At 40.2% G+C, this 15589-nt stretch overlaps 1 protein-coding gene across 2 annotated transcripts in view; it reads right to left on the reverse strand.

The window, feature by feature from the left end:
- LOC136883729 (serine/threonine-protein kinase 11-interacting protein) overlaps positions 1 to 15589 on the reverse strand; it is a 252167-nt gene that overhangs the window by 164341 nt on the left and 72237 nt on the right. For both annotated transcript variants that reach the window (XM_067155993.2, XM_067155992.2), the window contains exons 7-8: positions 12143 to 12230; positions 11885 to 12059 (exon numbers count right to left, since the gene is read on the reverse strand). In XM_067155993.2, the coding sequence (XP_067012094.2) occupies positions 11885 to 12059; positions 12143 to 12230 (263 nt within the window). The remainder of the gene's footprint in view (positions 1 to 11884; positions 12060 to 12142; positions 12231 to 15589) is intronic.

Consider the following 15589-nt stretch of genomic DNA (forward strand, 5'->3'; position numbering starts at 1 on the left):
GAGGCACAGATTGGGAATTAAACAATGCAGATGGTAATTGCATTGTATCAAAATTGCAAAAGCTGTGTTAGAACCAAAGTGGATCAAACTGAATGGTTCAGAGTTGAGACAGGCTTAAGACAGGGAAGTGTATTGTCTCCTTTACTCTTCATTATCATCAAGGATAGAATTCTACATACCATCAAGGAGAAGATGATGGATGGGCAAATAAAGTCTAAGCTCTTTGCTGATGACATTGTAGTTTGGGGAGATAATGAAGAGGAAGTACAGACACAAATTGATTTATGGAATGAGAAGATAAGGAATTTTGGAATGAAGATTAGTACTGCAAAAAGTAAGGCTTTGATCATGACAAGAGGTAACAGAAAATCTAGGGGAGGGATAAAAATAGGAAATAAAGCTCTTGAAGTAGTGAAAAATTTTTAATATTTGGGCAGCGTGATATCACAAGGTGGAAATTCAGATGGAGAAATTGATTTAAGAATACAGCAGTCTGCAAGTTTATACCAGTGTGTGAGACACACTGTATGGAACAAAGATGTGCCAATGAAATGCAAGGTTTTATACTCGTCCTATTATAAACCTATACTGACCTATGCTTCAGCAGCCTGGACGTTAACTAAGCGGAACCAAAGTAAGATACATGCAGCTGAAATGAGGTTCTTCAGAAGCATACAGGGAAAGACAAGACGAGATAGAATACAAAATGTGGAAATAGGGAGAAGCGTGGGAGTGTGTAAACTTCAAGAAGAGATTGATATAGCAAAGCTAAAATGGTTTGGACACATGATGAGAATGCCAGGAGAGAGAATACCAAAGAGAACATTCATGGATACAGAGACTGGAAAGAGGCCTAGGGGACGTCCTAGAATGAGATGGAGGAGCTCTGTTGTGGACTGTATTGCAAATAGAGGAGTCGATAGCAATAACGTACTAGAAGAGGAATGTTGGAAAGATTGAGTAAGGTGGAGGGCTTTGGTACACTACCCTACCCAGAGAGAATCTGGAAAAGAGAATGAATGAAGAAGAAGACCGGCAAATATAGCAGAGATCTGGACATTGATAAAATGATAGGAGAATAAAATACCGACCAATGAAATTACATTTTTAAGTAGTACGATAGGAAAGACAAAAAAGACTGAGTAAGAAATAAGGATGTCAGGGAAATCAGAGCAGAAAAGCTTTATGACAAAATGGACAAAAATAGACTTACTGAAGATGGTGGAAATATTAAGAGGATGGAAGAAGGATGGATACCGATGCAGATGATGAAAACACAGATAAGAGGGAGGGAAAGATGAGACGCAGACTAAGGTGTTTTAAAACGATCAAGAATAGTATAAATATTCAAAGAAACCTGCAATGGAACACTGTTAAGAAGGAACAATGGAGGTTGGATAGAGGAAGATGGAAAGGTGCTGCAAACATCCCAACATGGCGGGAGCTGGAAAATTAAATGGATGATGATGATGATCGAGTAATGTAGTGTACGAGTATTGCCTTTGATGTAATTCTGTTGTAAACGGAAACTTCCACAGTGTCCAACTACATTATATTTCACACAACTGTGTGCATATTTCTTGAGTTATTCAATGAATTAATGTTGCATTTAAAAATGTCTGTCTAATCATAGCAGAAGAACGCCAGCATGTAAAGAGAAGCATTCAGATGATCAAAACTGGCAACCTCAGTAACAACAGATCAAAGCTACTAATTGGAAAAGGTCTTAAAGCTCAAGAAATTTTAAGTTCAGATGTGATGGCGACTCCTGCTGTGACAAGCTAGTAAAGTTGGGGAATAAAATAATGGTATGTCGCCTCCAGAGAGGCCTGGTGCAGGTCTTTTGTGTTATTTATTTATTTATTTATTTATTTATTTAGCATATGATGCTACAGTTGACAATCATATGTACAAGTTCTTAACAAGCACAAAAAAATTGATTTTATATACATACTATATATATACAAACTCCACATTAAAAAAAAGGTTAATGTGAGGGTATTTCAGTCTCTTAGAGACGAATGTCCAGCTCTTCCAGCCAAGAGAGTGCCTCAGGGGTCACTCGGTGAATGTCCTCGATGGAACCAGCAAAAGCTCGCAGAGGGCAGTCCTTCAGAACGTGCAGGATGGTTTGCACTTCAGCACCACAGTCACAAGCTGGAGAGTCTTTCCAGCCCCAATGATGCAGAGCAGAAGCACTTTGTGTTGATGTCATATAGGTATTAGGATGCACTGCCATACAGTTTGTATCCGCCAATACACTAACTTTGAGGATATTCGCATCCGTGCAGGACCCTACCTATACAGCGTTAACTCAAAAGAACTGCACCAGGCCACGTGCCATTCAAATTATTAAAAAAAGGCTTTACATGTCAGGCTGCACATTAAGATGACTATAGTTCTTATTAATACATTTTTTTTTTTTTTTGCTATGGGCTTTACGTCGCACCGACACAGATAGGTCTTATGGCGACGATAATACATTTTTAATGTAGTAAAGACCATTCTCTTACATTCAGATCAATATTCTATTAGTTTTAATGTTTGCAGCCCCTCAAGGATCAGAAAATTAACAATTTTCTAAAGGATTCCCATCACATTGCAATTTCCAGAAACATGACTGAATAACCATCAGCTAACAGGGAACATAATTTTCTTGTACTTCAACTTCATGAAGTATCAAACGGAGAACTAAAAAAACCACTCCTAAAACAATATTGAACGTGTCCTATAATGAAGTATGGAAGTAATGGAAAGGAAAAAAGTAGTGACAGTGTATGGTACAAGGTCTGACATATTATTGCATTCATCCTACTGTGTGTTCCTATTCATGGTCCAATCTTTCTATATGACTTGCAAAATCTGGAAGACAAACCTAGAGAGGAAGCAGCTTGTATGTTCCTGTGTCTGTGCTTGTTGACAAAGTCTGAGATGTACAACTTCAATGATAAGTTTAAAGGTAAATATGCAAGGAGGTCTAACGAGGACCTTTCTTTCAATCATTATATCTACTCTTTGTAAAGCTTAGTGAAGGATTATTGTAAACTAGATGAATAGAAAGTAGTAAAAATATTTGGAAATAGAGGAGGTCAATCAATGTAATAGACAAGGAACACCAAACATATAAAAAGAAATAGGAAGATGGTTTTCAGTAGTTTCCCATTTTCACACCAGGCAAATGCTGCGGCTGCACCTTGGCCACGGCCACTTCCTTTCAACTCTTAGCCCTTTCCTATCCCATCATCACCATAAGACCTATCTGACTTGGTGCGACGTAAAGCAAATTGTAAAAAAAAGTTACTACTAGAACATATTCAAGTTGTGATATTTTTAGCTAAGATTCAAATTTATGTTTATTGTAAAGATGTTACCTAGGTAGTTAATTTCTCTTCATTTGAAAGACTGAAGTTCCTAAAATGTTTTATGCACTATAAGTAATTTAAACCTACATAAACATGATATAGGTTTTTGGACTTGTGCCGTGTCAAAAAAAAAAAAGAGGTGAAATTCTTTACGTTTTGCAGAGAACTTTGATCTGTGTCTTCAAAAGAAAATCTCGACTCTTCACAAGAAAGGCTTCTCAAGGAATGGGGTTTGAATCATCAATGGCAACATTAAACCTACATAAATTATTAATGGACTTCTAATGTATGTGCATTGCTCAAAATTAATTGTATGTGTCTTCCTTTTTTTTTACAGACTATTCTACGAAGACCATACCTCTAAATAATCTGCCGCACCCTCTGATAAGCTAATGAAAGTGCAAATTGTCAATACATCAGACGCCAAAAGCAAGTTTTGATTTCTCATTCAAAATCTATTCCTACATAGGAAAGTCGATAAGTGTATGCAATTTTGCTCTAATAGTCTTTAGGTTGGCTCTATGCCATTGTGTGCTCACCGGCCACTAGATGGCACCGTTGTCTGCATCTGTGGTGGGTTTTGGTGTTGTGAGTGTCAGTGCGGCTTGCGCTGTTGCGACGTAGATGTGGCCGCGCCGCTCTCTGTTTGCACTGGGGAAGAGCAGCGTTCCGTAGTCCGTTTTTTGTGGTCTGAGGGTGTAGCAGGGGCAGAAATTCGTAGAGGACTTTCAGCACAATATGGGGACAATGTTCTGCTACAGCAAAGTGTTTACTAGTGGATTGAACAGTTCAAAAGCGATTGCACGGGCGTGAAGGATGAGGAAAGATCCGGACGTCCATCTGCAGCCGTAACTGGTGCCAATACTGAACAGGTGCATGATGTGATCCTCAATAACAGACAAGTGACTGTTGATGTCGTGGCAAACCATATGCACATTAAACTTAACTTTCACAAAGTCTGTTCGGGATGGGTTCCAAAACAACTCAATGAAGAGCAGAAGCACAATTGTGTGAGAATCTGTCAGCACCTACTGGAATGTCATGCTAACGAAGGTGAAATGTTTCTGAAACGGATCATCACTGGAGTACAAACATGGGTTCACCACTTCGAACCAGAGAGCAAACCTTAGAGCATGGAATGGAAGCATCCCGGATCCCCAGTCAAAAAGAAATTCAAGAGTCAACCTTCTGCAGGAAAAGTGATGCTCACAGAGGTTTGGGACTCTCCAAGGGTCAATCCCGGAACATACTAGGAAAAGGGGAAAACAGTAAACGTTACAGTGATATGCTGGTAAACAAGGTGAAACCTCCAATCCACAACAAACGAGAGGTCATTTTTCGGAAGGATTTATTTTGTTTCATGACAATGCGTGTCCACATACTGCCGCCCACACTGCTCAAACCCTTCAGATGCTGTGTTTCGAGGTGTTGGAGCATCCTGCGTACGATCCTCATCTCGCCCCGTCGGATTATCATTTGTTTGGTCCACTAAAAATGCCCTAAGGGGCCGTCGATTCAGCTCCTATTAACAGGTGAAGGAAGCGGTGCATACGTGGCTTGCTGCGCAACCAAAAACCTTTTTGGCAGAGGGTATCAGGAAGCTTGCAAAACGGTGGTCCATGTGCACTGAAAAGCAGGGTGGCTGTATTGAAAAGTGATATAAAAGTGTGTATTGTTTTTGTAATGAATTATAAAAATTGATTGCAAATGCTTATTGACTTGCCCCCGTATATTTTTACGGTTAGCTTTATCTGGTAGCTATACAGAACTAACTGCAGGGGCCTATTCCACAAAAGTATGGTTTTGTACATTACAAGTTAACTAGTGTGGGTTCTTGTAATGTATGGAATTGTGAATTGTTACAAGTTTTACAAGTGATAACATATCAGTAAACATACTACGTCATAGCATGAATCAGCTGTTTATCTTCATATTCCAATCGTTGAATTAGGTTATACTTGCCTCATTTATCTTAATATCGTATTTTAAATTAAGTTATGTAGCAAAGATTCAAAGAACTCTAATATTTCTGTGAATTTCTCAATGCTGCAATGTTATTTTTCAGTTTATTTCTTTGATGGTAGGAAATTACTCCGTTATTATCACCCATTCTGTTCTTCCCGATCCTCGTATATGTTCCACGATAGTCTGACATACCCACCTTGGTCTGTCATTTGGAATCAGATGTCGCTAATAACGACATTCGGCCGCCAAACGTAATTGTTACAAAATTGCATACTCTGCATGAATTGTTAAAATGGTGTCAAGGAAAGGAAGTTATTCATTTTGAAGGAAGTAGAAAGAAGGAAAGATATTCATTTCGGTGCATTCAGCGAGAGTCTGAAAAAACAAGACAAAATAAAGGGTTGGATGGAAATATTTGATTTGGAAAAGCTCATGGAGCTTTTGAGGGGAAAGTTGGATTAATGATTGAAATTACTTGGAATTAATGATTCCAGGAATGTCCTTCTTGGAACATGTTTGTTCAGTATTTTCAGGTCAACAAACAATTTGAGGAAATTTTATATCATTTATTGTAGCTACCACAGAATGTATTGACATACAGACTGAAGATTATGCCATCCCATGCATATGTGCAATACGGTACCATGGTACTGACCACAATTTCCTAGCCAAAGCAGTGTTGTTAGTAGGCCTAACTGTTGTTTAGCAGAGAGAGAGATTTATTTCTGCCGTAGGATGTTTCAACTTATGACGAATATCCATCAAAAGTTACTTCCACTTGTATTGTGCTTAACCTAAAACTCTCATTGTATTCAAATAGTGTTAAACTGGAAGTTTATTCTTTTCCTATACAGACGGTAGTTTTCATTTTCATTACCATCACTATCACTACCGCTAGACCACAATTTATCAAAATGTATCTGAAATAAGTATATTTAAATAGCACTAGTACATTTATATATTATTGTCCTTTCGCTGGTAGAGAATACTTCCCAATTCACTACTAAGTTACAAGTACTAGTACTTTTGTGGAACATACCTATAAAAATTCACTGGTAATTTGTATGTATAAAGTAGTAAAGTACAACTGTAGAAAATTCTTTTGTGGAACAGAAACTCTGGTATTTGTACTACAGTAGTTACTAGAGAATTTACTGGTAATGTACAAGACCATACGTTTGTGGAATAGGCCCCAGATGTGAGACTCTTGCTAGAAGGTAGCTCTTATATAAGTAGTACAATCTAGATCTTAACTTCAGAATGCAGATTTGCTGGTTTGTCAGGTCCCTGGTTCGATCCCCAGCCAGATCAGGGATTTTTACTTGCTGCAAGGTGGTTTGAGGTCCACTCAACCTACATGATAACAATTGAGGAGCTATCTGACTGTGAGATATCGGTTCCCGTCTATAAGGCTGAGAATAACGTCCGAGAGGATTCGTCATGCTGACCACATGACACCTCTTAGTCTGCAGGCCTTCGGACTGAGCAGCGGTCACTTGGTAGGCCATGGCCACACCCACCTCACCTCCTCCGCAAATCACTTCACCGATACCGATCTCCCTGGCCTGAGAGACGCCCTGTGCGGGTAAGAAATAAAACTTTTAACCCACAACCCCAAAATTCAACCCCTGTTGACTTGCGAAATCATTGGAGCCTTACTTGTCGCGGAGTAACTTGTCTACTACAGAACAAGGAAGACTAAGCCCACCCTAGGCAAATGGCAAGCAAACCTGGTGTTTATGTACACCGTCCGACCACCACTAAGGATGCTGTCGGCACATAGTCGGGCTCTTTTCCATCTAGCCTCCAGCGTCTCCCACCCTAGTTTCTTTATCATTCTTTTCGCACAACTTCTAGGATTAAAATAATTTACAAGGTCTGTAAGTAAAGTAATAGCAATGTAGCCCTGACACTCGCAGGTGATGGGACATGCGCAAACAGGACATGGGAAGGGTCAGGTGGCGCTGGTGTCGATGTATAAGGTGCATTTATTATTATTATTATTTATTTTCCTTAAATTGTACATGTACAATTTAGGGGTGGTAGATGGAGAAAGAGCAAGCCCCACATACACGGAAGTGCCTCCATCTCCACATGTGTACATAAACTCTACTGAATATTTACATACAAACTTACGTAGACAATTTTAAATTTACATATTTACACTACAAACACTGTACCCTTAGAATAATAATTATCTTGATTTAACCTGAAAATATTAGAGTAAGAACACCCAGCCATTTATACTCTCACTCAGACCCCTGTGTACACACTCATTCACAACCACTCACACACGCGCACACATACACATTCGCCCACATACACCTGTACTTGCACCCATCCTTCTTGCAATTCTAATTTATACAAGTTATATACATCACATATAGGTTTATATTTACATATACATTTTCTTTACTTCGCGGAGGAAGTGAGGAAGAGGAAGTAGCTTTACCTCAGATGTGTGGCGTCGAAGTTAAGGGTGTCGATTTCACCTCTCTAAAGCATGTTTCCAAAATGTGATCAGCGTTTCGTGGATTAAAATCGAGAATGCCCGTGGCAAAAATGCACCAGCAGAGAATGGCGAGAATGCATTGCCGTATAGGACGGTTGCAAGATGGGTCAAAGCGTTTCGTGCGGGTTGAAATGAGGTCTTGGGACACCCTTCGTACTCACCAGACACGAGTCCTTCTGACTTCGTACTCACCAGACACGAGTCCTTCTGACTTCGACCTGTTTCCGAAGTTGAAGTAACTCCTCCGAGGCCACCGATTTCCTAATCTGTACTTGGCACAGTAGGCCACTCCGTCGCTGTCATCAGCAGAGGACGCCTTGCCAGCGGTTCCCAATGGCTTCCAGAAAAAGGTAATCGACTTTGCCGCTGACTACATTGAAGGACTGTAATGCAATTGTACTTGTTAGTTCATTAATACTGCATTCTATCAATATTTGTATGTTGGGTATTCAGCCCGAAGGCTGTCATAAATAGCTTAGCCGTCGCTGAAGAGGTGTACTAGGGAAATGAAGAGTGAGGTAGTTTCCTGTTGCTTTCCTCACCGAGCCAAAAGCTGCTGTTACATATCAGTCTGCCAACCCCACTGAAATGCATGGACCAACTAACCCTATGAGCAATATTTTCACACCATTCATAACAGGGACCGGCTGCATAAGGAACGGTATCACTAGCATCACTCATATCTCAGTCACTTTCATATTATCAAAGCCAATGATGAGACAGAGACAGGTCAATGAAAATAACACATTTCTTCTGGTCAATACCAGAAGACATAGTGCACTGTGAACACTACATCTTGCCACTAATCTACGTACATCCCTGATAGGTACGAGCCTTGCACCCTTTCGCTGTGCCATTTCCAGTTCACTGATGAGCCCTGTTTGGTCCGTGACCCGTTCGGCTTCTTCGTATTCCAGCATTGATCTCACGAGCGGTAAATAGCCCTGCAACAGCTCATGGGAACTGCTGCCCTTCAACACCTTCATCGCGAAATAAGTCATGAAGACGCATCATCATCATCATCATCATTATCATCGGTTTCTAGTCCATTTACAGATCTTCTTGTCAGTGAAACTTGATGTATCCACAAAGACGCATACAAAATGCTGTCACTTGTGCACACGGTTTTCTATTTACAATTTATTTATGCATTACACGGTGGGCAATGATATGATAATAAACGGGGTTAAAAGTCGGGTTGTGAGTTTCACAAATAGGAAAGGTCCTCTCGGTTTTAATTGCTGCGTTGATGGGGTGAAAGTTCCTTTTGGGGATCATTGTAAGTACCTAGGTGTTAGTATGGGAAGGGATCTTCGTTGAGGTGGTCTCATGAATATGATTGTTAATAGAGGGTACAGATCTCTGCACATGGTTATGAGGGTATTTGGGGGTTGTAGTGGGGATGTGGGGGAGAGGGCGTGTAGGTCTCTGGTGGAACCCCTACTGGAGTATGGTTCCAGTGTATGGGACCCTCACCAGGATTAGGCCTACTTGATTCAAGAACTGGAAAAAAATCCAAAGAAAAGCAGCTCGATTTGTTCTGGATGATTTCCAACAAAAGAGTAGCATTACAAAAATGTTGCAAAGTTTGGGCTGGGAAGACTTGGGAGAAAGGAGACGAGCTGCTCGATTAAGTGGTATGTTCCAACCTGTCAGTGGAGAGATGGCGTGGGAGGACATCAGTAGACGAATAAGTTTGAGTGGTGTCTTTAAAAGTAGGAAAGACCACAATATGAAGATAAAGTTGGAATTCAAGAGGACAAATTGGGGCAAATATTCGTTTATAGGAAGGGGAGTTAGGGATTGGAATAACTTACCAAGGGAGATGTTCAACAATTTTCCAATTTCTTTGTGATCATTTAAGAAAAGGCTAGGAAAACAACAGACAGGGAATCTGCCACCTGGGTGAATGCCCTAAAGGCATATCAGTAGTGACTGATTGACTGATTGAACGAGAACAACCAGGACTGATGAGGAAAGACTTCATCTAAGATGACGATGGTGTGTCAAGATGTAGCATTTCTTCTTATGTGTTAAGTATTTAAATGTATCTCTTTCCAGATGCTTAACCTCTTAACTTGGTATTTTTGATGTGCTTGGTATAACCTGCCCTGCACATTTTTTTTTCAGCAGATTGATGTTACATGGGAGGATAAGCGGAAATGTTAGTAATGTCATTCATTATCTTTGATACAAAAAGCAAAATAAAGGAATTTTAATTAATTTTAATGTTAGAGACATTTTTACCACTTTTTACATTAACTGCAAGGTCATTTACCTGGTTGGAATTTGAGTGTTTTGTTCGTATGTCGGCACCTAAAATTAAAACAAATAAAAGCAAGGACTATTTTTGAATTACACATAAAAAATGCGAATTTCTGATGTCAAACACAACACGGTGGGAAAAGTTGAAACATGTCAAGAACTTCATCTTCGTGCAATTTGTCATTTTGTTCATCATGTTCTTCATTCTCTTTCTCAGAACCACATTCACTGTCAGACTCCCCTTCATCCATATCAAACCACTCATCTTTGGATTTCTGAGAAGATAAATCATCACACTCATTCTCTAAGTGTTGAATAATCTTGTCTTCTTCGAGCATTTCAAACACTTTGAACTAGATGCTGCCATATTTGGCCTACTGTGGACAAGTAGCATCGCACAGTTGTGAAATAAAAACAAATAAGCTTCAAGAAGCGTGAAATATGGAATTCGCTACCATTCTGCGGGAAAAACATCAAGACGACTATAGACGACGCAGCAAAATAGCTCGTCATACCCAGGAGATATTTGCAGTAAAAGATCGAGTACCTATATATTTATCATGCCCATTAACCTCTAACGTGCAGAGTACGTCATGCCCGGTAAAGAGGTTATAAGTCTACACTGACCAATCTACGAGTTTACCTTTCATATACTGTATGTTACATTTTCCTTTCAAATTTCCAGTCTTTGATGTACAGTAGAGTCTCGATTATCCGACTTAAACGGGACCTGGAGTATGTCGGATCACCGAAAATGTCGGATAATACAGAATAACTTTGAAAATGAGCTAAAACAAACAGGAAGGCTATACTGTATTACGTACTACGTTTTACGGGACTCTATTGACTCATTAATTCAATTGTACAGTAGATGCAGTACTCTTTTCTTACTACGCCTGTAGCCAGGTGCAGACGTCTTGGCTTGGGCTGCAAGAGTTTTGATGACAGCATCTTGAAATTCAGCCCAGTCTCATCACAATTAAAAATCTGATCACCGGATGATCCTTCAGCAAGAATTATTTCTTGAAATTGTCTTTTAAATTTCACAACCTCATCGGATTTAGCTGACAGTTTTTCTCCACAGATATTAAGCTGCCCAATGCCGTACCGTTTTCTCCACCGATCAAGCCACCAAGCACTGGCAGTAAAATTAGGGTCCCTTTATTAAACTCCTTCTGGATATACACCGCCATTTCTTGCAGAATGGGGCCAGATATTGACAAGCCCTTTTCCTGGTTTTTAGTGAACCAAAGAAATAGTGCTTCACTTACTTTTTCGTAATCACATTTTTCATTGTTTTTTCTAATTTTCAGTGCATCACTTGTTGCTCTGGTAGAGTACCACTTTTCAATTTATTCCCTCGTATGTTTCCAGTCTCCCACTGTAACACGTCCATCACCATAATCTGAAGCCATTTTTTGGAGAGTTTCCCCTTTGTCCAGTCTCTTTAATCCACTCTACTTGTCTTCCACAGAAACAATCACTTTTTTACGTTTACTCGCCATCCTCACAGAGGATATGAAAACTATAACATCCGCACCCAACCAATACTACATTGAACAATCCTACCGCATGACTGCCAGTGCTTGTGCCACAGTCGCACCCTAAAGTTCAAATTTAGCCTACCAGTGTCGGACAACACGGAGTGTCGGATAAGCGAAGGTCGGTTGAGCGAGACTCTACTGTATATTCTTGCACTTTTGGTGATCCTTTAATATTCTATTTAATATTCTATAGATAAAGTAAATATGGTACCATTCCTGAACAGGGTCAAACTTACTTGAGCTTCTTCATCCTCCATGATGTACTCTCGCTCCTGACGATCACGTCGGATGGTATCAAACGTTAACTGAACTGTGACAGGACAGTTACACACCCTCAGACAGCTGAGCAGCGTGTCCATAGCCCAGCGTTCCCGAGTGCGCCCAGTATGAGCATCACGTTCCTTTAAATACCTAGAGCCACACGGAAATGTAGGTCAAATTTCATGCAAATTCATACATCACTAAAACAGTATTTTACAGTAGTATACTGGTACCTCTCAGTCACAGCAAAGAACAGTTCCTCCGCACGTTGTGTCCCAGGTCGCAACCTCTGGACTGTGTAAAGCATCTGTTCAACATCATCTGAAATGTTAAATAATCACCAAAGTAAGTAACAATTTTCTTGACATCCCACTGACACAGACAGCTGATGATAAGATAGGAAAGGGCTAGGAGTGGGAAGGAAGCGGCCGTGGCCTTAATTAAGGTACATTTACCTGGTGTGAAAATGGGAAAACATGGAAAACTACGAAAATCCATCATCAGGGTTGCCGGCAGTGGAATGGAACCCACTATCTCTCAAATACAAGCTCTCAGCTGCATGGCCCTGACCACACGGCTAACTTGCTCAGTAATCATCACCATTAAAGAAAGGAATTCAAACAATAAATGTTAAAAATAACTGAGGAACCTAGTTTAAGTACAGCTACACCGTTCTGTGGTTTCCCATTTTCACACCATGCAAATGATGGGGCTGTACCTGCTGCTATCTTCCCAATCCTAGCCCTTTCCCATCCATAAGTCACCAAAAACCTTTGATGTGTTTGTGCGACATTAAACCGCTAGCAGAAAGAAGCTGTACCTCAGTCTGTCCTGAAAAGCACACCAAAGCTGTACAATGACTGAAAGAAAGTTGTCCCAAAATTTCCAACACACTTTTTCCCCAACTCCTTCATTCCAACTTCATATTTCCAACACATTTTTTTCCCAACTCCTTCATTCCCACTTCATATTTCCAACACACTTTTTCCCCAACTACTTCATTCCCACATCATCATCATCATCATCATCATCATCATCATCATCATCATCATCATCATCATCGCTGTCGACCATCTCCACTTGCCCGGGTGTGGTGTATGAGCCCCCTCCATCTTTCTTTGTCCATGAACCACTGTTCTTTTGTAATCTTCTCCCAATCCTGACCTCTCTCCTTGACATCTTTCTTCACCAAATCGGTCCATTTTCCTCTGTTTTTTTTTTTTTTGTTCAGGGCGTTGACCTAGAAAATTCTTTTGCCACTACTTGCACCATATGTGAGGAACCTGCGTGTATTTTTGTAAATGGCAGAAGAGTAAAGTGTTCAATGTGAGGAAAGGAACGTTAAGGACGACACAAACACCTAGTCCCCAGGCCAGGAATATTAAGGGTTTGAATTACAAACTCCTGACCCGGCCGGGAATCGAACCCAGGGCCACTGGCTGACAGGCAGATGTGTTGCCCCCTACACTGCAGGGCCAGACTTCCTTTGGGTCAACCCACTGGTCTTTTTCCTTTTACTTCTCTTTCATATTCTCTTCTTGCAGTCCTGATTGCACTCATCCTTCTTACATGACCAAACCACTTCAGCCTTGCTTTCTGAATCCTCGGTAGTAGGGAGTCTCCTACTCCCACCTCCTCTCGGACTTTTTAATTCTGGAACTTGTCCTTGCTGGTCTTCTGTATCATGGAGTGTAGAAACTTCATTTCTTCAGCTTGGAGTTTTGAGTTGTCTTGTCTCGTTAACCCATTAACCACCAAATTTTTAAAAACGATATTTTAGTATATTCTGGATACTATGATCAGTTCTAGGATTGAGAAATAAAAAATTGTTTAAAAAAAAGTAATTCCTTTAGAGTAATCAATATATTTATGTTGATCCCCAAATGGGGATCAAAGTTGATAACACTTAGGTTTACATTTCATGATATTTTGTTTCATGCAGTCCTTCATTACACACGCAACATTGTTTATATGAATTTATCTTGGAGACTACATGCCTTTTGTCTCTTCATATCCATATGTTTAATCGTACAGCCATTCCCGGAGATCTAGGTTTTGATTGGCAGATGTCACTCAGTTCTTGTGCCAAGTAGCAAAGCATTACAGCGTGCAGTCCCACATTGCACACACAACAATGCTTCCTTACATTCTTCTTGCACACACCACATTTTCTTTGCTTGCCCACGTCCGTACATTCGATCATGTGTCCCCTCCCATCACGTAGATGGCTTAGGCTTAGGGTATGACGGACAACCAGCCCACTTCGGATTCTGAAATGGCCGATGACTCAACTAGATATGATCTTGCCACCATCCTTCTGAACTGAAGCAATGAGATATGCCCATTTGTAAGACATTAAATTGCGTAGGCATTGACTAATGTCACATCAAGTGCATTAGTTAGTAATGGAAAATACCATTTCTTCCCAAGTATTCTGACACGGTATTTCTGTACATTCCAATCCAGTTTAACGACGCCCCCGGGTACTTTCCACCCAGGTTGGGTTGAGCGACTTATTTCTTTCTTCTGGCCCTTGCTCCATCTTTTGACAAAGTTTATTATTTGTATTTTCTCATGGTTTCATAGCATCTTCATGCAGCTGTTCACTTTCCATATCACGGCCAAGATCTCATTGTTGCTATCAAACCTGTAGTCATAGGTTCCTCTTTCTTCCTTCATCATGTTCTTCTCACTTTCAATAGGGCATTTGTTCATTTTATTCATTCTATTCATTCGTACAGTCCCTGTCCCTGTCGCTCTCACTCTCATTTCTGTTAGTGTTTTCATCATATGGAAACTTGTAAATAAGTTGTCAAAATAGACTTTGTGAACCTGTGGAGATTGTAGTATGGAAATAATTTTCAGTATCACTGAAGCATTAAGTCCGAGAAGTGATACATCATTTGTATCATTAGTTTCTCCTTCATACACAGACATCTGATAACAGTATCCTATTTGGGAACAGCACATGACCCATTGCTTGAAACCGAATCGCACTGGCTTCCCACGGATAAATTGCTTCAAGTAGCGATGCCCCATAGTTTCGTATCATTTGCTTATCGATACTCAGGCTTTCAGAGAAAACGCCAAATTTCATTAAATTCTTATTTTGCAAATACAATAAGAGACAAATTTTGAAAAGTTTGTCTCTCTCAGATCCCGGGATGCTATCCAGAAGTTAATTGTCGTTGAAGTGAAGGTGGCGTTTGATTTCGAGATATCGGTTGCGACTTATACATTTCTGCACAATTAATACGTCAAAAATCCTCATCTTCATTCCAATACAGCTGCTCTTGAGGGAGGGCGTGATATCCAGGGAATAGCAGAATTCCTATGAACTTTTTGATACATTCTGACGATAGCTGGAAGCTGTGATTATTGTTCTGGAAGGCACACCGAATGCTTTCACTAACAATCAATCTCTGTACTGTTTCATCAAAGAATTCTTCGAAACGTCCAACAGTGGCCTTTTCTTTTAGAGCTGTTGTCAGACTGACTTTCCGCTGCTCAATTTCTCGAGAGTCAGGATATGATTTACTGTATGTTGCATCTTTCCTTATCCACTTAGAAGTGATATTAGACCTAATTTTTTTTCTTGTGGGGTTTGCATCTTCCACTTCAGGTTGCACAGTTCCTTCAGTCCTGTTCTTGGCAAGTATGCACTTCCAATCTTCCCGGAA

This window comes from Anabrus simplex, chromosome 1 (assembly GCF_040414725.1).
Source record: "Anabrus simplex isolate iqAnaSimp1 chromosome 1, ASM4041472v1, whole genome shotgun sequence".
NCBI classification, from domain to species: domain Eukaryota; kingdom Metazoa; phylum Arthropoda; class Insecta; order Orthoptera; family Tettigoniidae; genus Anabrus; species Anabrus simplex.